The 21,583-nt window shown below is 31.1% G+C and overlaps 1 protein-coding gene and 1 pseudogene across 16 annotated transcripts in view; one reads left to right on the top strand and one right to left on the bottom strand.

Moving 5' to 3' along the window:
- CEP290 (centrosomal protein 290) overlaps positions 1–21,583 on the top strand; it is an 86,960-nt gene that overhangs the window by 36,847 nt on the left and 28,530 nt on the right. For all 16 annotated transcript variants that reach the window (XM_039869000.1, XM_039868995.1, XM_039868999.1 and 13 more), the window contains 12 exons: positions 3,205–3,378; positions 7,130–7,241; positions 10,147–10,352; positions 11,259–11,410; positions 13,015–13,126; positions 13,770–14,225; positions 15,021–15,185; positions 15,794–15,901; positions 16,115–16,249; positions 17,396–17,662; positions 18,230–18,337; positions 18,989–19,188. In XM_039869000.1, coding sequence (XP_039724934.1) covers positions 3,205–3,378; positions 7,130–7,241; positions 10,147–10,352; positions 11,259–11,410; positions 13,015–13,126; positions 13,770–14,225; positions 15,021–15,185; positions 15,794–15,901; positions 16,115–16,249; positions 17,396–17,662; positions 18,230–18,337; positions 18,989–19,188 — 2,195 coding nt within the window. The remainder of the gene's footprint in view (positions 1–3,204; positions 3,379–7,129; positions 7,242–10,146; positions 10,353–11,258; positions 11,411–13,014; positions 13,127–13,769; positions 14,226–15,020; positions 15,186–15,793; positions 15,902–16,114; positions 16,250–17,395; positions 17,663–18,229; positions 18,338–18,988; positions 19,189–21,583) is intronic.
- LOC120607562 (uncharacterized) lies at positions 21,328–21,446 on the bottom strand (annotated as a pseudogene).

Below are 21,583 nucleotides of genomic sequence, written 5' to 3'. Positions count from 1 at the left end.
TCATCTGTTTTTTATAGGAATGTTTAAATTATAGACATTTCTCTCCTAAATATTTTAGTGTGCATCTGTAAAATCAAAACTTTTTTTAATAACCACAATAACTTTATTACACCTAACAAAATTGACAATAATTCCTATGTTATGTAATATCCAGACCGTATTCACATTTCCTCATTTGTTCCAGGATCTAGTTACAGACTTTGCATTGTATTTAAATGTTATGTCACTAGTCTTTTTAATATAGAATCCCCCATTTTTTTCTTCCCTGAAAAATGTTGATGACTTATGTGATTATTTTTTTGTGTGATTTTACGTGTTCCTGTATCCGTTGTAGTTACCAAAGTTACCTCTGAAGGCTTGATAATATTCAGGTTAAACATTTTTTGCAAGAATACTTTATATATAATAATTTTTGCTTAAAAAGTAATATTTTATCCCTTCAAGAGTGTCTGGTAGTCCCATGTTTCATGATAGATCACTGTGTTAATGGGGAGATATATCTACTATTAAATGATATTAGTTAACTGTTTGGAGATGTTTTGGTACCATGCAAATAACCAGTTTGTCATTTATCCTAATAGCATTAGCATCCACTGATGATTGTTATTTCCTAACTCAGTTATTTCATTAGGAGTTGCAAAAATTATGATTTCCTACTTATGCTCTCTTGTTTAATAATAGGTATTCTTTTGTAAAATAAAGACCTTTCTCTTATTAGCCCAGGTATTTCGTTATCTGGAAGTACAGCTGCTAATAGAAAGATAAAATCTTCATTCTTTCCTTTTAATGATGAGTTTTCAGAATACAGCATTGGTGTACTCTGCCTCTACTTGGACCCACTTGCACTCTCCCTCACCCCCAACTTCCTCTTCTTTAAGTATCATAACAGACTTACACACATTGAAATACTCACTGTTTTAACAGTTGGAGTCATTCTTCTTTTGTCTCAACTTTGGCCAGTGGGAACCCTTTAAAGCTGGCTCTTGTGTTCTTTTGACAAGAATCCATTAGTCTTTGAACCAGATTTCAAAGATTGGTTAGTTTTCTGGTACAATAAGATGCCCAAGATTTTCCTTGTATACTCATCCAGACTTGGAATAAGCCATTTCATTAAAAAGCTCTGGTTCTTTTTATTGGAGAAGGCGTTTAGATACCAAAAAACTGGGCACTAGGAGTCATTGCTCTCAGAGTGTCATTGGTGCTAGTTTCTTTCATTTGATAAATTAAGAAAATATGTATATATTTAAACCATGAGTTCATATTGTTACTTTCAATTCGAATTTAACATTATAGGGTAAGTAATAGTATGGAGTTTTTAGTAACTTTTGATTTTATGCTTGTATTTCTGTTTTCTTAGATGGAAATCTTTGTTAAAATAACATCAAATCTAACATAAAAATAATTATTGTTTTATCTTATAATGTCCACACATTAATTTGAAAATAGTAATCTGGTATTGATATTAACAGTAACAACAGCAGTGCTGCCGGATATAGTTTAAACTTTTCTTACAGTTCTTATTTTCTTTACAACGTATCTTACAAAAAATGTATAGTCAAAGTAACATATTCTGCACTAACTTGAAATAATTCCCTTTGTGTGGTTATGATATAAATTTGACATACAGTTAGGCTCATTTGATGTCTTTTCGATTTCAGGGATCATTTTTTTCTTGTTTTTTAATTTGAATTTGAATATAGATACATTTACATATTCAAAAGATATAGTCAGAGAAATCTTCTGTTCCTATACCTTTCACTCCACTTTGCCCCACTCCCTATAGGTAACTGATTATCCTTCTGCTGTTTCCTTTGGCAAATATTAACAAACACAAAAAGATGTATGCCATGTGTACTCTTCTGTACCTTGCTTTATACCTGATGTTATATAGCTTATTGTAAGCACTGTTTATGTTCAGAAGAATGCAAAGTAAAATTAAAATGAACTTGAGTTCCTTACCATCCCTTTTTAAATATAATAATGGGTGCAATTATTATTCTATTAAACTTATTTTCAATGTGATCTTAAAGCTGAAGCCTGATGCAACCAGAAATCTATTGAAAAATGAAAGCTGTTTTTATTTGGAAATATATTAAGGAAATTTTGAGACGTAAGACATGTTCTTGTTATTTTTGTGTTAAGTTTTGTAGTATATACTTTTCTAGAGTATTACAAATATAACTAGCATTTGAGAAGAGGGAAAAAAAAGACCTAGAATTTCCTTCCTCTTCAACTTGATTGTTCAACCTAGGTTTTTTTTCCCCTCAACAATTAGAAAGCCAAAAAAGGGGTGGGGGGCAGGTTATTTTTAAGGATGGGTAGTATAACTTACCCTACCCACCATAAAGGAAAAGTGAAACCAAATCCCAGGGGGTAATGTAGAATAGAATGTGCTTACTTACATGGAGAAGTTGTCAAAACCAGATCTGAAGCACCATTACAAATATTTTTTTCTCATTACTTCAGAATGAATTATAACTATAAATTCTTTGTCTTCCTCACTTAATAAATTTTATTGTTTCTTGCACTACCTCTTTGTCAGTTTACTTTGGAGAGAACTAAAAGTTCAGACATTTATTTTTGGTGTTAATACAGTACCTTTGAATAGTAACTTTTTATAGCTGTGTAGCTAATGAGTAGAACATGAGCCAAGTAACTTAAAGGCTTTGATATTATTATAGATAGCGATGATAGACAGGACTTTTTCTCCCTAAATGTTTCCTTCCTGTGAACAAAACATTTTCTTTTATTATAGTCTTTGTAACTATAATAAGCAGAAATAGCCAAGCCGTAAAGGTTACTTGTGGTAATGCTAATTTTGCTATTTAGGTGTCAAACTACAAGTTATTTTTTAATCTTATGAAATTTTGAAAAGGAAGCCAAAGATACATTCTGTGTGATATATTTTCTTGCTGCTGTGTGTTATGCTTTGCTCATATTAACTGTATTTCATTTTATGATAACGAGTTATAAGAGGACTTTATTGTTATTTTTATTATGATTAAAAATTACCAAATACTGTTATTTCTGATATGAAAGAAATTAATAATTATTGCAATATTTTCCTCACATGAGAAATCTTATTTTTTAAATGATTCTAAAATCTATTTTACTTTAGGTCTTATTATCTTTCTCAAAAGTGGCTAATGCTTCACCAGAAAAAAAAAATACGTGAACTTAACTCAGTGTATCCTTATTTCACAGGAAATGGCCATTTTCAAGATTGCTGCTCTCCAAAAAGTTATAGATAATAGTGTTTCTCTGTCTGAACTAGAATTGGCCAATAAACAATACAATGAACTGACTGCTAAGTATAGGGACATCTTGCAAAAAGACAATATACTTGTTCAAAGAACAAATAACTTGGAACACCTAGAGGTAAGTGTGATTTTTGAACCTTGTGATATCAGCAATTTTTCTTGGGCGATATCTATATGTGCAGGATAACTTTCAGACAGCTTCATCTAGGTCATCCTCCTTAGTCCACTTGAATGGTTTAACTGAATCAAACTTCCTTTTACCAGGCACTTAAAAAAGGAAAATGAGTATGGAACAAATAGGATATTGTAGTCAAAAGGAAGCATCATTAAGTACTTATCCCTTTCTTTTCCCTCAGTTCTCAGAATAAATTATTCTCTCATGGTCCCTGGCTTTTCTGTTCCTTGGGATGTATATAGCCAAGAGTGGATGAGGTAGATAGATACTAATGGCTCCTCCTGGACCATGGATGAGCTCTATAAATTCCCATTCTTATGGTAGAGATACAGAAGAGTAAGATGGAGTATCGAAAGTTTCATTCAGTCAGTGACTATGGCCCAGACCCTTTGTAGTTCTCCTAGCCACTTAACCTCCATACCTTTTACAATAGGCAAAACAAGATCCTGGTTTGTTCATCTTCCTCATCAAAAATAGGGCTTTGTGTCATTTGGCTTATTCTCTTATGATCCTCTCATGAAGAGGGATACGATTGAATTTTGTTGGCTTAAAAGCCTTTACTGGCTTAGGAGGACACATTCAATAAAACAGGTTATTCTTAGCTTTCAGTGACTCCTACAAAATTATCTGTCATTATTAATATCTACTAGAAGTAATCATGATGAGTTTTTTACTTTTTTTTCCCAAAGAAGTAATTATGTTGATTTTTATGGAAAATTCTGAATATTTAAGTGTGGTAATAATTTTCTTTTTTCCATTTTTGATATCTTTTGTCCTCTCCTCTCTGTTACTAGAATATCCTAAGTAATAAATCTCCCGCAGATGATATATCAATGAATAGACTTTATTTTCCTAAAGAATATTTGTATTTTTATTATATCCCTTTCTCTCCTTAACTTACCATATCTCATAGTTCTGAACATATATCTATCCCTGTTGGCAATGTCTTCATTTTATTCTTTTTTACCTTTATTGTGTTAGTCATTTCTCAAGTCCCTGTCTCCAGTGTTATGCCTTTCTTACCATCTCTAGGATTTTAAACATAATTTTAAACATAAATCTGACCATGTCACTCCCTTATTTAAAACGTATCAAAAGCTACCAGTCACTTAAAGAATAAATCAAGTTCCTTTTGTGATTACCCTTCACTTCACAGCATCTCCTGTGATGCTCTAAGGAGTTTCACAATTAATGTTTTAGAAAATGAACTACCTGTTTTCTCCAACACAGTGTTTTTCATTACCTATATTCTTTTGTACATGCTTTTTCCTTGTCTAGAAAGCCCTTCTCATCTCCCAGTTTATCTGCTCAGTGAATTTCTGTTCATGTTTTAAAACTTTTTTTAGATATTATTTTTTTTTCTGAAACATGCTTTTTTATAGAACAAACTCACTCCCTCTGTCTATATTAGTTTTGTATCTAGCTCTGCTATTTATATTGCATCATATTATATGTGTTTATATGTCTGCCTCCCTTACTGGAATATATATAGCCTCATGATATCAGGAACTCTGCTTAATTCATTTGTGTGTGTTTAGTACCTTATTAGAGCTAATAAATGTTGATCTCAGAGAGTGATTACTGGTGTAGAGCCATGGTGCAAAGGCCATCATATATGATTACTAGGAAATCATCGATGCCTTTTAAGAGTAAAGTTTCTGAGAATAAGGTGATTAAAATTGAATTTTAGAATATAAAGACTGTGGGTGATAAGGAAAAACAAAAACTGAATGGGTGATAAGGCCATAGAAAAACTGAAAATTTGGTAATAGATGAAAAGAGAAATAGATATGTATTAAAGTAGAATCAAGAGTTTTACCACTCTTTTTAAATTTAGGGCCTATAGGGAGAGAATGATTGAAGATTAGAGACAAGACTGGAAATAAGTGAGGGTGGAATACCAGGGCAGGAGGATGAAAAATGGGATCTAGAGCAAAACCAGAGTTTTTCTTTGAAAGAGTCTAGAAATAAAAGAAAGAAAAAAAAAAGAGTAGAAAGATATTTAAAATACACTAAGTCCTCTTTTGCTTTTCTTCTGTGTATTTACAGTATATAGAACTGAGTTAGAATTGTGCATGTTACCAGAAAATCAAGTTTATTTCTTCATCTCGTTTTTCTTTTCATCATAATATCCTCTTAAAAAAAACTCACTACTCTGTTTTATTATTCTTCATAACTCTTATTACCTCACATTGTGTTATATATTGGCTTTCTTTCCAATGACTCCACTAAAACAGAAGTTTAAGATGGAATTTGTTTACCGCTGAAGTCTAGTGCTTAGACTACCTAGTACATAGTAGGCATTCTAATTATTAAAAGAAAGGATACATGGGCTTACAATATTGTACTTATGTGCCAGCTCCTACATTTACATCTCCACCCTGACTTCTCAGAGCTGTCTCCTACTGTATGGAATTACCTACTTTGCAACTCATGTTTCAAAGAGATCTCAAATTTAACATATCCAAAATGAACTCCTAATGTCTATTTCTCATACTTGTTCCTATTTCAATATATGCTACTATTATCTACTCAGTTAAGGCATATACCTTAGAGTTATTCTCTAGTCACACCTTTCCTCTGTCATTTTTATTTCCCAAATGTAATTAATTCATGTGTCCTCTTTTTCCCATCTTTACTGCTATTAACCATAGTTCAGACCAGCATCATCACTCATCTAGACTTTATAACATCTTCCTAATTTCTGATTTCTCTGTTTATCCCTTTATTCTCCATATTGCATCCAGAACAATTGTTTGAAACTTGCTCCTTAGCATCTTTAAATGATTTCCTATTATTTATTAAGTTTAATTCCAGTTTCTTATTTTAATATACCGTGCCTAGCCTGGCATGGCTGTTATCTCACCAACTTTGCCTTATACCGCTCTTCACTCTTATGTTTACTCACTATGCTCAAATCCTCTAGCACTTCAAACTTTTTCCTACTTTAGAGCATCTGGGTTTACCAGTACATAATTTCTTTTCATAGCTTATTTCTTGTCATGACTGGCTTCTTCTTAAACCTTAGGTTTCAACTTAAATACCACCTCATCAGTGGTTAATAGCTTCTTTAACCACTCTTACCTAGATATGCCTCCTTTTATTATGACCTGGGCCCATATTCTGTTTTCTTTCTAGATCTTGACATTTTTAATGTTTTATTTGCTTACCTGTTTACTGTCTGCTGTCTTCCATACCCTCCCCAACTCCTGCCATACACACATACCCACAGACAACAAATGGTAAGGCTTGTGAAGGCCAGAATTTTGTCTGTTTCTTTTCACCATGAACATACAGCACCTGTCACTGATGGCATACTGGGGATGCTCAGTAACTTTGTATAAATGAGGGAAGTAAACACTAGTTTGTGAAGGTTATAAGGCTCTGAGCATTCTAGCTTGGTCAAAATAAAAATGGCAGAAGCTAATGCTCAGAAGTTTAGGGCCATATATTAGATACTCAAGATTTTGCTTATTTTAGAATAATGTTTTATATACATGTGTGTATATTTATATGTATATCCATATGTGTATCTATATATCTTTTACATGTCAGAGAACTTGATTTTGTAAAAAAAAAAAAACCACTAGCTTATGAGTTTTAGTAGATGCTGCATAAAGTTAAGACAATGTCATTTTTGTGGTATTAGTCTGAATTCTAATGTAGTTTCTCAGTGATGTTTCTGATTATTCAGTGTGAAAATGCATCCCTAAAAGAACAAATGGAGTCTATGAATAAAGAATTGGAAATTACCAAGGAAAAACTTCATACTATTGAACAAGCCTGGGAACAAGAAACTAAATTAGGTAAGTGTTATGACTCTGATAATATAAAATGATTAAGATCTAATAATGAATACTTTTCAATTAAAGTTTCTTTTCTATACCAGATGAATCGAAAATATTTTGATAAAAATGAACTTTCTGCCTAACAGTTTAACAGGCATTTGATGAGTAATATCTTGTACTAATCTATACCAAAATTTGGTTTTGTTATTAAATTAAATTTGTTCCAAATAAAACCATATATGTTAAAAATTTAAGATGAATTTAGATGTTTTGAACCATTTAATAATCAAGACTTGTGGTAATTTTGAAATACCTGTATTTTAATGACGGTATTATGAGTTCTTTCACTTATGTTACTACTGTTGGAGCAATCAGAGTTCCGGTAACACACCTATAGGTCCTTTTCACTGCTGAAGAAATTAATTTCAACTCAGCGAATATGAGAAATATTTGTTTATTAAAAACACAGTATGAGGTATAAGACAGGTCAGTCCTATACCAGCTAGCCACATAGAAATGAGGTTACATACCCCTGGGGTGTGGTTACAGATTATAGCCAGGGAAGATGGAAAGCTGTAACCCTGAGGGAGGGAGAAGTCTGCATTATATTTGGGGGCTGTGATGGGGTGGTTCCAAAGGCATTCCTAGGTGATTGGCAAGTAAAGTCATCTTGACTGACACTTGGCTGCTTTATAACTTTGCCTAGTGCGCTCATGCTCACCCAGAATTCAGTCTGTTATAATTAGATTCATGAACTTCCAGGCATAGTCATGATATTAAGATGATGGTATAACAAGGCTGAAGTTCTGGCAGTATTTTCTGGGCATGCGTTTGTGGCCAGATTAGGCTAGCTAAGACTATGACCCTCTTTTCCTTTGTCTCTGGGAATGCAGGAGGGATTCTCTAACCACCAAGAGGGTTCTTTGGATGGTCTCTGGGCTGGGCCCCTATTCTTTTGTTCCCCTGTTGTTCATGACTGACCAGCTACCTAACAGTTATATTAGGAATATGTCATTTGCTATTTTTTAAATCAAAGATCACCATATAGCATCAAAATTTTTGAAAAAAAAGTTATATTACCAATAGGTCCACTACTATATTATCATTTTTATATTACTTTATACGTGTTCACATATTACATATACTTTAAATTATACTAAACATATGTGTTGTATTCATTAAGCAGATATCAAAATATTTCCAATGTTTTACTCATTATACATATAAATATTCCTGCAGTATCTTTCTGTTTGAGCGATTAAACCACTAGCTTTTCTTATTTTTGCTATTGCTTATAGTGCTGCAATAAACATCTTCATATATATTTAACAGAGATATTAATGTCTCAGAGGGTATTAAAATCTCTGTGGCTCCTGCTAGGGTTTTCCATATTAGTTTTTCAAATGGTTATTTTTGTTTATGACACTTAAATCATTTATCTCACTAACATTGTGCTTTATAATTTTCAAATAAATTTGCTTCTTCGGTTAAGATGTGTTTATGTGTTGGTTTTCTAGACCTTGGATCTCTAATTGTGTTCAAGGTTTCTGTAACTAAATGGAGCTGTGTTATTAATTGGCAACTGAGACATGTAGTTTAGAGGAGTCTAAAATAAGCTACTTTTAGAAATATAATTTTTAATTCATTAAAGATTTAAAGTGAATTGACTTCCATGTAGCTCCTACATGAAAGACAAACTCATTTAAACTAAGATGTAAAAAGGTATTACATCAAATTTTAGTAAATTCTTGGTTAGTAAATTCTCTCTACTTTATCAGTTTAACACAAAAAATCAAAGGAGAAGGGGTTTTATGTTCTTTGTATATTTATATGTAGTGCAGCTGTTTTCTTTAATTCATGGTGTTTACGATTGCCTGAATGAGTTCCATAATGGACTGGTATACAAACACTTTTAGCTTCTTTCAGTAATCTGTTACTATTAGTTATTTTATCACTGCTTGCAGCAGCTATTTTAAAATCATATATTTAAAGATACATAGAGAACAAAATGAAGTACTTCTAAAACAGACAGACACCAAAACAATGAAGCTACAAAAACAGGCATTATTGCTGTTATAAAAGACTATCTACAAAGAGAATTACTGCTTAATTTCTTAAAATAATTGACTTCCCAGAACATATGATTAATTGATTCTCAAAAGAGAAAACACTTTCCCAAATTTTGTATTTTCCTGGAGCATGTCTATTATGCTCAGCAAAGGTATTAATTTTCTCCTCTAAAAAAATGACTGATTAACTAATGATAATCCTGTGTGATGCCTTTTCATGATAGATAGTTTTGTTGTTGTTTACTTTTCATTTAACCATAGAGTTATGTCTAAAGACAAGTGATACAACCCTCTATATATATTTAGGGTGTAGTAAGTGATAAAATAATTTAAAATATTTGATAGTAGATATTTACAAAGGCTAAATAATACTCATGGTTAAAGAAAATGGTGAAATCCTCAAGTCATATGGCTTCATCTTTTACTTTCAACTTGACTCTGTGAGACCTTAAAAATAAATTCATTGTACTTATATTCACAAAATAGTGTTTCACTGAGTTGCTTCTTATACAGTTTAACTCCTTTCAGTTAACAAAATGTTTTATCTACCCTTTATTGATTCTGTACATGTGTCTACATTACATCTTTTACATTATTTCAGTACTCCTATGAGGAATAGTTTTTATTATCATTTGCTTGATGAAGAATGTAAGTGCCAGAGAGATTAAATGGGATCAGCAGAATGTAGACAGGAAATAACAGAGCTCTGACTGGAATCCGGATCTGTCATAATTCAGAAGGCTCACATGTTACCCATTGAACCATATTGCTTCCTTATATATGCTGTCTAAAATATCTAGGACATAATTTTGATAAGAACAGCATGAGATTGACTTTAAAATTGTTGCGTATAGGAAATGAATCTAACATGGATAAGACAAAGAAATCAATAACCAACAGTGAGATTGCTTCTATTTCAAAAAAAATCACTATGCTGGAGATGAAGGAATTAAATGAAAGGCAGCGTGCTGAACATTCTCAAAAAATGTATGAACACATCAGGACTTCATTAAAACAAATGGAAGAACGTAATTTTGAATTGGAAACCAAATTTGCTGAGGTTTGATATTATCATTTTTATCATGTAATTAGAAAATAAGGAATTAGTCATGGTAGACATTGTATTATGTAAGATGTTTGTTTATATCTCTGAAGTAACATATTAATATAGTAGTGGTTTATGTAATAGATAAAAATAGAAGATATATTTTAAAATTTGAAATGTTTTTAAAGAAGATATTTCTGTGAATGAGTTCTTATTTCTCACCAGTATTACATTATTAGATTTAATATGCAGAAACAGATTATTTGCTTAATAATAGAATTACCTTCCACTATCATTCATTCATTTAACAAATATTTATTGAGTGCCTACTACCTTCCAGACACTGTGTAGGGGCTGGAGTTATAACAGGAAAAAAAAGTACTGTTAATAGTAATCTTCACTCTCAGGGACTTTATAGCCTAATGGGAGATTTTAGACTTTTTTCACATGGTCAGAATTATTAAAGTGGCTAGCAATAAAAACTTTTTGAAAATATTCAACAGTTTATGATAAAGTAGCACTCTTATAATGCTTGTTTTGTTTATGTTGTTCATTTTAACTGAGTCACGAAATATAAAGATTTTATTAACTTATTTAGATTTATTTATAGATGATATAATTTAATGAAAATGTTTGAGCATATTGCATTCCCAGTAAATTAAGAATATCAGCAATTCAGATATTATTAGATCGTGAGTTGCCTAATATAAATGACTCTTTGTGAGTTAGCAAATAACCAGAATTTACAGAATTTACCCGACTTTTTCTCTCTTTACCCTATTCTTAGTACTTCACACTCAATTTAGTATCTGGACCAATGTAAAATAAAGAAGACTACAACTTGCTAAAAGCTAAAATAAAAGGTAAACAAACATCTTCAAAAACCGATGTATCTGAACATTTTTTGTTACCTTTTCTTAGCTTACCAAAATCAACTTGGAAGCACAGAAGATAGAACAGATGTTAAGAGATGAATTAGCTAATAGTGTGAGCAAGACAGTGAGTGATGCTGATAGACAACGGATTCTAGAATTAGAGAAGAATGAAATGGAACTAAAAGTTGAAGTGTCAAAGTAAGTGTGTGTAAACTTTCTGGGCATTCAATTAGATGTGTCTAATTTGTCTTTAAGAAACTGAATTACAGTGGTATGAGGGTAATATTTTTAGTGGCAGTTGATACTGATTTCTTTTTATATGAACATGGTTAAATAATAACAACGTAGATTTTTAACAGGCATAATTAATAATATTGAAGAGGTAATAACTTCTCAAGATTTACAGATTTTCAGAGTCCAAGAATAGTATTGGAGAAAGCGCTGAATTTGCAGTCAAGACCTTATGAGGTCTAGTTATTCTACATATTAATGGTTTTTTGGTGGGTAGGGCTATTTAATTTATTTAAACTTAAGTTTTTTCACTTTATTAAGGGAATAATAGTATCTCATCTACCTATTTTATAATGTTGCTATAAAAATATAAAGAAAAATTCAGATTTTGATTCAATTTTGGGTGTCTACTACATATACTGTGCTAAGTATTAAACATATTAACTAATACAATTAAACTTAATAATCCTGAAATAGCATTGTTATTTTCATTTTATGTATGAAAAAGTTTATTTGCTTAGAACACAAAATATATGTAAGGAGTAAATACTGTGTACGAGGTAGATGCTGTGAACTCATTCTCTTTTGTAATTATATGTTACTTCAGTAGTAAAGTATGAGGATCCATGAGTTGATCTTTCAGGCACAGATAATTCATTAGTAATAAAGTTTTACGGCCTTCCCATAGTCGTAGCTATTTTTTGGATTCTTGATAGTCCTATGGGGAATATTAGTCATTCTTAGCCATTTTTTATTCTTCCTCTTACCTCATGGACCTCACCTTTTGAACCAAACTAAGCTGTATTATTAATTTTATTATATTTTAATTAATCAACACCAACATAACCAGCAGAGCTTTTAATCAGTTTGAGAAAACCTGATTTATCTGTCATACTGAGCTAAAATTATTCCAGCCCAAAGTAAAATGCATTTTTCTTTACCTGTGTAAACTCATCACAGTAGTCATATAGGAAATTTAATAACTTACCATCAAGCTCCTCCTTTTATTGTAATTGTAGTAAATGTATAATCTTTCTTTTTCATATTTCTGATAACTTGTAAATTAAAATAACTCAATTCAAAATGTACATTAATCCACCTAGGAACCTAGTAATTTTAAATTTCTGTATTCTTAACATACAGTTATATCAAGTAAAGCTATTTAATACCTTATTCTAGCTATGCCAAACTATGATAATAAGTTTCTTATGAAAAAGGTGGGAGAGAATTCTTTGGCCATGAACATTTGGAAAATGCTATATTTGTACAGTTTGAGATGATTTTTCACTTTAAAATTTCTCAGAATATTTAATATGATATTATGTATTATGAATTTTCAAGGGGTAGGGATGCCGGGAATGTAGTTTTGTTTTGTTGTTACAGAACAGTGTTAACCTCTCACGGAATTATGTTTCATGAAACAGTTTAAGAAACTTAGCTTTAGTTTTTCATATAAAGAGGAGATGCTGGAAACTAATGGCTTTTCCAAGGATCTAGAAATTTGAAATCCTGATACTGATTTACTTAGAAAATATACCTAATCATTTCTGAAATAACTTATCACTTCCTAGACTGAGAGAGATTTCTGACATTGCCAAAAGGCAAGTTGAAATTTTGAATGCACAACAGCAGTCCAGAGAAAAAGAAGTAGAGTCTATCAGAATGCAACTGTTAGACTATCAGGTATGGACAGTATTGGCTCATCTATATAGATTTTTTCTTTTTCCTAAAGTCATATTAGATATTGATGATTTTATAGTTTTAATCAGAATACATCAAATAGAGGTTCCTGTTCTTGTTCATTGTAACCTGATTAGAAAAACTCTTCTATTTGAAATACCATTCATGATACAGAAAAGTATTTAAATGCCTACAAATGCATCGCACTGGCTGCTGATCAAACTTATGATAGTGAGGAGCAATACTAAGTCTTTCATAACAATATTTTGTCTTGTAGCTTTATATAGCTTTTTACAGAGTCTCATAAGTGTTTTTAGAATTTTTTTTTTAAAAAAAACATTGTCCATATTAGTATTATATCAATATTATTATTTACTTACAGAAGTTAAAAAAATGCAGTAATATTCCAACCGTTACTTAAATCCCAGATTTGGATTTTAAATATGTTTGGTTCTAAGTTTTGTATTTTTTTGTTTTGTGTTTTTATAATTCTCCGGTAATTTGTATTAAAGCAAGGTTAGATTTTTGTAGGATCTCATATAGCACACTTTTAAATTTTATTTAGTAAATTGTGATGTTAAATCCATGATCAGTTTCATTGGAAAAACGTGAAACTTACTACAGATATATATTTTTTTTGTATTAGGCACAGTCTGATGAAAAGGCACTAATAGCCAAGTTGCACCAACATCTTGTCTCTCTTCAAATTAGTGAGGCAACTGCTCTTGGTAAGTTGGAGTCAGTTACATCTAAATTGCAGAAGATGGAGGCCTATAATTTGCGCTTAGAACAGAAACTTGATGAAAAAGAACAGGCTCTCTATTATGCCCGTTTGGAGGGGAGAAACAGAGCAAAACATCTGCGCCAAACAATTCAGTCTTTGCGACGCCAGTTTAGTGGAGCATTACCCTTGGCACAACAGGAAAAGTTCTCTAAAACAATGATTCAGTTACAAAATGACAAGCTGAAGATAATGCAAGAAATGAAAAATTCTCAACAAGAACATAGAAATATGGAGAACAAAACGATGGAGATGGAATTAAAGTTAAAGGGGCTAGAAGAGTTAATAAGCACTTTAAAGGATGCCAGAGGAGCCCAAAAGGTAAGACGCTGATTTTTAAGTTCAGTATTTCCAAAAGAGTTAATAATAATTTTAAGTTCTTAATATGTGCCTATATGAAAGATGCTTAATATATGACCAAAATTCCAATTATTTATTAATTTAGACTTTATAAATTAGGAGTTTTGCCTATTTGAATATCTAGTTGTAAAAATAAAATGAGACTCTTCTAAGTAATGGTTTCAGTAAGAATTCTTAGATTGTATAATATTAAAGCATTTTAAATATTAGAAAAGTATGTATATTAAATACTAATTATAATTATTCTTAAATAGTACAGTGATTATCAGTTGACATCTACTCTTCCTAATTATTTGAAATTATTTACAAATAGTAGACCCACATTTATTTTTCAGTATAATTTTCACCCTTGTTAGAAGGTAAAATTAAATGAAAAATAATTATCTTGCAACTAAATTTTATTCTCTAGTCTAGAATTATTTAGGATTTCCATTTTTGAAGGTAAAACCAATGTTTCAGTTACATTCTTAGAGTAAATACCCAATAAACATGAAAATAAATGAATAAATGAAAGTGAATGTTAAGGATATTCACTCAAACATAATTCGAAGAATGTTTAATGTTAAGATACCATATATTTTTAGAAAATTTTATGGAAATTCTAAATAAACTACCATGTGGCTCAACCAAGGATAATTTTGTGTTATTTTATTATAGAATGTCCATTGATTTGAATTGAAATTATTAGGATCTGTGGAGAAATATGTTATTTACTTATGTAGCATTTATATTTGTATATGATTTATAAATCATTAGGTAATCAGTTGGCATGTGAAAATAGAAGAACTCCGTCTTCAAGAACTTAAACTAAATAGAGAATTAGTCAAAGATAAAGAAGAAATAAAATATTTGAATAATATAATTTCTGAATATGAGCATACAATCGGCAGTCTGGAGGAAGAAATTGTGCAGCAGAACAAGGTTTCATTTTATTTTTTCATGTTTTATTGTTAAGATTTTAAACATAAGAACATAATGGTGTATGAGTGACTACACCATTCTCCTAATTGAGTTTAGCTCACATTATTGTGGTATAAAATATTCTATATCTTATTTTATAAACCATCCTGAAAATGCATATTTATGTTGTAATAGTAATCTTAAAAGGAACAACATATGAGCACATTTATCTCCTCCCCTCATTAGTAAATATACAAGGTCCATGGTGAAGGGAGTTGGCTTTGTTCACTGGTATGTTTGCATTACCCAGAATAGTGCTTGGCACATAGTATATGTCATTAAATATGTTTTAAATGGATAGATGGATGGATAGATGAATGCGTAGTATGGATGGACTGAAATTCTGGCTCCACATTTGCCTGTCTCTGTGATCTTAGGCAAGTTACTTCACCTCTCTGAGTTTGCTTCCTTTTTCCAGAAAATATGAGTTTGCTTCCTTTTTCCAGAAACTATGAATAATAACTGACCTCAAAGGTTATGAAGATTAAATAAGAAAATGTATATAAAGTTTTCTGTTATTTGCTTGGTGAGTGTCTGTGTGTGTCGGACACAAAGCTGTCTTTTTTCAGTTTCATGAAGAAAGGCAAATGGCCTGGGATCAAAGGGAAGTTGAGCTGGAACGTCAACTAGACATTTTTGACCGTCAGCAAAATGAAATACTAAATGCAGCACAAAAGGTGTGAGTGATTAATCCTGTTTCCTGCTCTGTAACATGGCCTATAATGTTAACTGATAGAATTGTTTTCTAAAATCAGGTGGAATTTTAATTTGTTTTCTTTTTGTGTTTTAAATATGTGGGGTTTAACCATCTCTTGCCATATAGTTGCAAAAATTAATATTGTTTTTTTTCAATGCTACAACTGTTTTTTTTAACGCTATTTTTTAAATAGTTTGAAGAGGTTACAGGATCAATGCCAGACCCTAGTTTGCCCCTTCCAAATCAACTTGAGATTGCTCTAAGAAAAATTAAGGAGAATGTTCGAATAATCCTAGAAACACGGGCAACTTGCAAATCACTAGAAGAGGTAATTAGAAAAATTTGCGTTTTAATTAGTGTATTATTGGGTATGTAGAACTTTCTAAATGACATTTTTAATGAAGATGATGCATGCAATGATGAATCTGTTGGCAATTCCACTCTCCACTGCTACTCTCCCATAATATTTCCAATAAAGGACAACATATATGGCTAATTCAAATTCATTATTTAATCACTACTTGGCATTTTGGGGCATACTGATCAGTAGTAGTGAGCATGAAAGAAAACAAAAAGAACATTTGATTATAGTTTTATGAGCAATATATTGCCTTCTGTATGATCAAGATTTTTCATCCTTATTTTTGTTTTATTTGAAGTCACGTTGTATTCTCTATGAAGGAATTTTAGTTAATTCCTTTTGTCAGTGGTTAAAGAGTTTGAAGGAGCGTTAGAAATTACTTCTTAGTTTAATCTAGGTCCTAAATTTGATTAATAGGTCATCTATTAATGTTTATTATACAGAAAATGATAAACTGAATATGATTTTTATTTTAATTTACATCCAAATGCATTAATTGTAAATACATGTACAAATAATTTTGCTAGTAAAATTGTATATTTTTAATCAACTGAGGAAACAGATTTTCTTTAGTAATTGTAAGATTTGTCATTTATGTGAATTGCCACTGATTACTTCATTTAAAATATCTGCCTTAATCTTATTGAAGAATCAATGTTATTTTCATAAACCACAGATTATATAATAGTCATTCATTGACTTGGGCCACTATAGTTTTAATTTTTGTACTCAGCTGACTTTTATGAATTTCTACTACTATGATAGCCAATGGACTGAAATAAAAGGAAGATTTATTAATTTCCTTTCTAAATCTAGCACCGACACACATTTCTAGTTCTAAAACTACAAGATCTTTATAAAGTACCTTAAATTTCATTTTTATTATAACAGTGAAGTTTCTAATGTGATAATCTTATAAATAAATAAAATATTTACAGATAACTGTTACATAGAAATGTAATCAATATATTCTTATTAAGTATTTGGCTATTATAAGTATGATGTGAAAAATAAAGAGAATCTTTTTAACTTATAACTAATCTAGAATTTAGGTGAAACATTTTTAGAAGAAAAAATATGCTTTAATAATTTATTATGATTTGATCATTTCAGAAGCTAAAAGAAAAAGAATCTGCTTTATGGTTAGCAGAGCAAAATATTCTGTCAAGAGACAAAGTAATCAATGAACTGAGGCTTCGATTGCCTGCCACTGCAGAACGAGAAAAGGTTATAGCTGAACTAAGCAGAAAAGAGCTAGAACCACAATCACATCACACATTGAAAATTGCTCAACAAACCATTGCAAACATGCAAGCAAGGTTAAATCAAAAGGAAGAAGTGTTAAAGAAGTATCAACATCTTCTGGAAAAAGCCAGAGAGGTATTTTATTATGTCTTGCTGTTCTATTTATCATGTTTTTTTTAGTCAGTTCAGCTCATTTCTTGCTTTCAAATGATTCTGTTTAGGAATTGTTAACTTTCACGTGGTTGGATTACATGTAAACTGGCAGTTTGTGTATGTGAATCTTTCTCTTGTAGACTCACTAAACCAGGAATAGCTGTCATGGTGAAACCATATGAAATCGAAAAATAGCAGTTGAGTTTATAGGTAAAGATCGAGGCAATACATTGGGATAAAATCTGTCACACTAGTAATCAGATTTGCTAGAATTTGGGGTGGGGGAATCTACATTTAAAAATTTCCTATAAACAAGTTAAAGGTGATAGATATGTATTATTCTGATATTAAGATTAAATTATGATCTGAGGCTGGACTTAGCAACTTGAACATGTACTAGTGGAAATGCATACTGATGTAAATATATACATGCAGATAGTTTCCTTCTCTGTCTCATAGGGATTTTGGAAGATTAACAATTTTAAAAGATCTTTAGAATGTGAATTTAAATCATAATGTAAGATACAGTTTTGATTTTCCATAAAACAGGAGCAAAGAGAAATTGTTAAGAAACATGAGGAAGACCTTCATATTCTCCATCATAAATTAGAACTGCAGGCTGATAGTTCACTTAATAAATTCAAACAAACAGCTTGGGTAAGATTCTAAGAACTTTGTTGTATTCTTTATAGATTTTTGAGACCATATAATTGAAAATTTAGCTCTCATTTTTTGTGGTGAGGGGCAAGGGAGTAGAAGCCATCCTAGATTTTGTTGTCAGAATAATCTAAAAACATAGTTCTAATCATTCTTCTCCCTAGACTTACATCCTTCAGTATCTCACTGCTACCTACAAAATCATATTAATATTCTTTAGCCATGTACTCAAAGCCTTCCATGATCTGACTTTAGTCTTTTTTTTTCTTCTCCAAATTCTGCTTATTATAAGCTTACCTGAACCTGATTTTCATGTTCTGAATTCAGGTCATACTTGCCTCTTGATATTTGTTTTCTGTATTTATGAAATGATATATCTTTCATCTCCTAATATGCAAACCTTAGTATCCTTGAGCCTTAACTCATTAATTCAGTCTACATTTGTTGATCCTCCACTACATGTATATACTTTGCCAGACACTGGAAATACAAAGAATATGATCTCTATCCTTGTTTTGTTTAAGATTTCATTGCCTATTAAATTTTAGATTAGATATTATTTTTCATTATTTGAAGAACCAAATTAAAATTATGGAATAAGTGTGGCATTGAGTTGTACATATTCATGGCTAATTTATTTATATTTCATAGGATTTAATAAAACAGTCTCCTACTCCAGTTCCTACCAACAAGCATTTTATTCGTCTTGCTGAGATGGAACAGACACTAGCAGAACAAGACGACTCTCTCTCCTCGCTTTTGATCAAACTAAAAAAAGTATCTCAAGATTTAGAGAGACAAAAAGAAATCACTGAATTAAAGATCAAAGAATTTGAACATACCAAATTACGGTAAGTCTTAAAAATGTGTTATAAAAATATGCAAATGTAATAATGGTATAATGAAGATAAACGTAAGCATTTTCTATGTTGTGCATTGTTCTAAAAACTTTATGTACATTATCTTATTTTATCCTCTGGACGACTTATGACAGGTTATTATTCTCATTTTTCACAGAGGAAACTAGGCCATGGGAAGACTCAGTAATAACCATGGGAGGAGGTGGAAAGTCACAATTTGAATTGAGTCAATCTGACTTATGTGCCAAACCAGATTCTTGTCCAGAATCTTGTTTTTAACCTTGTTAAGCTTCCATTTCATCATCTGTAAAATGGAAATGACAGTACTTACCCTGGCTCTTTCAGGATAGTTATTTAAAAGCCAAGTTGATACTGTATATGAAAGTAATTTGAAAATTGTAAAGTAAAAAATAAATATAAAACTTTTGTTTATACATCTGTAACAGTTTCTGGCATACAATAAAGGTTCAATAAATATTCGTTGAATGAAAAATTAACTCTTTTTATTAACTACAGTGACAGTAGAGAGTTCACAGCATTCATTCTCTGTATTAGAAATTTTAAACATTGTTCAGCCAGTTTATCAGAATATAGATTTTAAACCTAAAATAGGTTTATAGTTATGTATTTTGCAGTCATTGTAGAACTATCTCTTTGCACCTCAATTTCTTATATAAAAAAATGAGAAAATTGAACTACTTGTAATTCTTTTCCAGTTCTGAAGCTCTTATTAGAACTTTTGATTCTTTATTCACTTATCTAAGATAACTGACAAAATTAACACTACTTTTGCTTTATTATGCTGACACTTAGAAATTAGTCTCTAAAAAAGAATCAGCAATAGCATGTGGTACTTTTTAAATCTAATTTTCTCCACTCATTAAATTTTATACATGTGATGTTATTTTTGATATAGTCTCTGTCATGTTTTAGAGTATAAAATTGCTTTTGCTTTTGAACCTAATTCCTTGTTGTAGAAAATAATCCTCTTTTGAAATTTTTATATATATATATATATATATATATATATATATATGTATGTATGTATGTATGTATGTATTTTTGCCACATGAAATACTTGAGTAGTTGTTTTGTATTTTGCCATGTCATTTTAGTCTAAAATTATACTTTTATTCTATGTGCGCAAATTGGTATTGTCAATATAAGAACATCCAAAACTGTAGGAAAATTTTGTGAGTTTATTAGAGTTTGAGCCAAACAGAAGATATGCCTGGAAGCAAAATCTCAACAGATAGAAAAATGCTTCAAAAGAATGAGTTTACATCTTCTTTTATGCATTTGGAATTAAGGAGAGGACAGCAGGGAAGATTATATGAAGGTGGTAGAAAGCAAGGCAGGGATTGGATTACAGGCTAATTAACAAGATTATGTGCTCTCTTGAAGGCGTCTGAAAGGCCTGTGAACTTAGACCACAAAAACAAGGGACAGAGATTACTTAAAGCCAAGATAAACTAAAGAAGTTATAAGCCTGGAGCTGTGATTGTCCATCATGAACTGCTTGGTTAGGAATTTATGATCAGATCACCCTGAGGTTACTTGAGGTTAGATTTATTATAGAGCCTCTTTTTTTGTCCCCAGTATGCATATTTTAATATGTTTTAGGCAATACAGATGTGTGTTTTCTTTAGTAAAACTTTAATTATCAGTTTGATGATTAAAGTGACAAGTTTTTTGCTATAAGCATCAAGTCTCAGTGTTTTAACTTTTGTTCATAGTTTAATACAATCTTCTCCGTCATAATTTATGATATGAATATCCATATCTATGACTTTATTAATGCAGTATCTAAATATACAGTAAACGATATAATTTAGAAAATCAGAAATGAGTGAAAAAGAGGGATAATTGAATTGACTAAGTCTGCTGATAGTATGTACTTCTCTATAGATATAGATATTAGTTATGGCTTATAATACTAGTGATTTTGGAACCATAAACAAATTAATAATACATGTGATTTCTGTGAAAGTTTACATTTTATCTTTGCAACATGGCAATATAGGACAGTGGTTCTTTTTTTTATTATTTTTTAGGCGAGGCAACCCTTGGATGACCTCACAGATTGCAAGGACCTTGTCAGTTTACAATCCCTCATTTTTTTATTTTTTACATCTATAGCACCTCGTCTTCTTAGGTGGTCTCCCATCCAAGTACTAACCAGGACTGACCCTCCTTAGCTTCCAAGATCAGACGGGATCAGGCTTGTCCAGGGTAGCATGGCCTTAGACAGGGCAGTGCTTCTTAACTGAGTTACCAAACCAGGAACATTTGGTAATTTCTGAAGACATTTTTGATTGTCACACCTAGGAGATGCTACTGGCATCAGTGGATAGAAGCAAGGGCTGCTGCTAAAAACATCTTACAA

Source organism: Pteropus medius, unplaced genomic scaffold, assembly GCF_902729225.1.
Source record: "Pteropus medius unplaced genomic scaffold, Ma_sr-lr_union100, whole genome shotgun sequence".
Lineage (NCBI taxonomy): Eukaryota > Metazoa > Chordata > Mammalia > Chiroptera > Pteropodidae > Pteropus > Pteropus medius.
The sequence above is the reverse complement of the archived record's forward strand: the minus strand, read 5'-3'. Positions and strand labels throughout refer to the sequence as shown.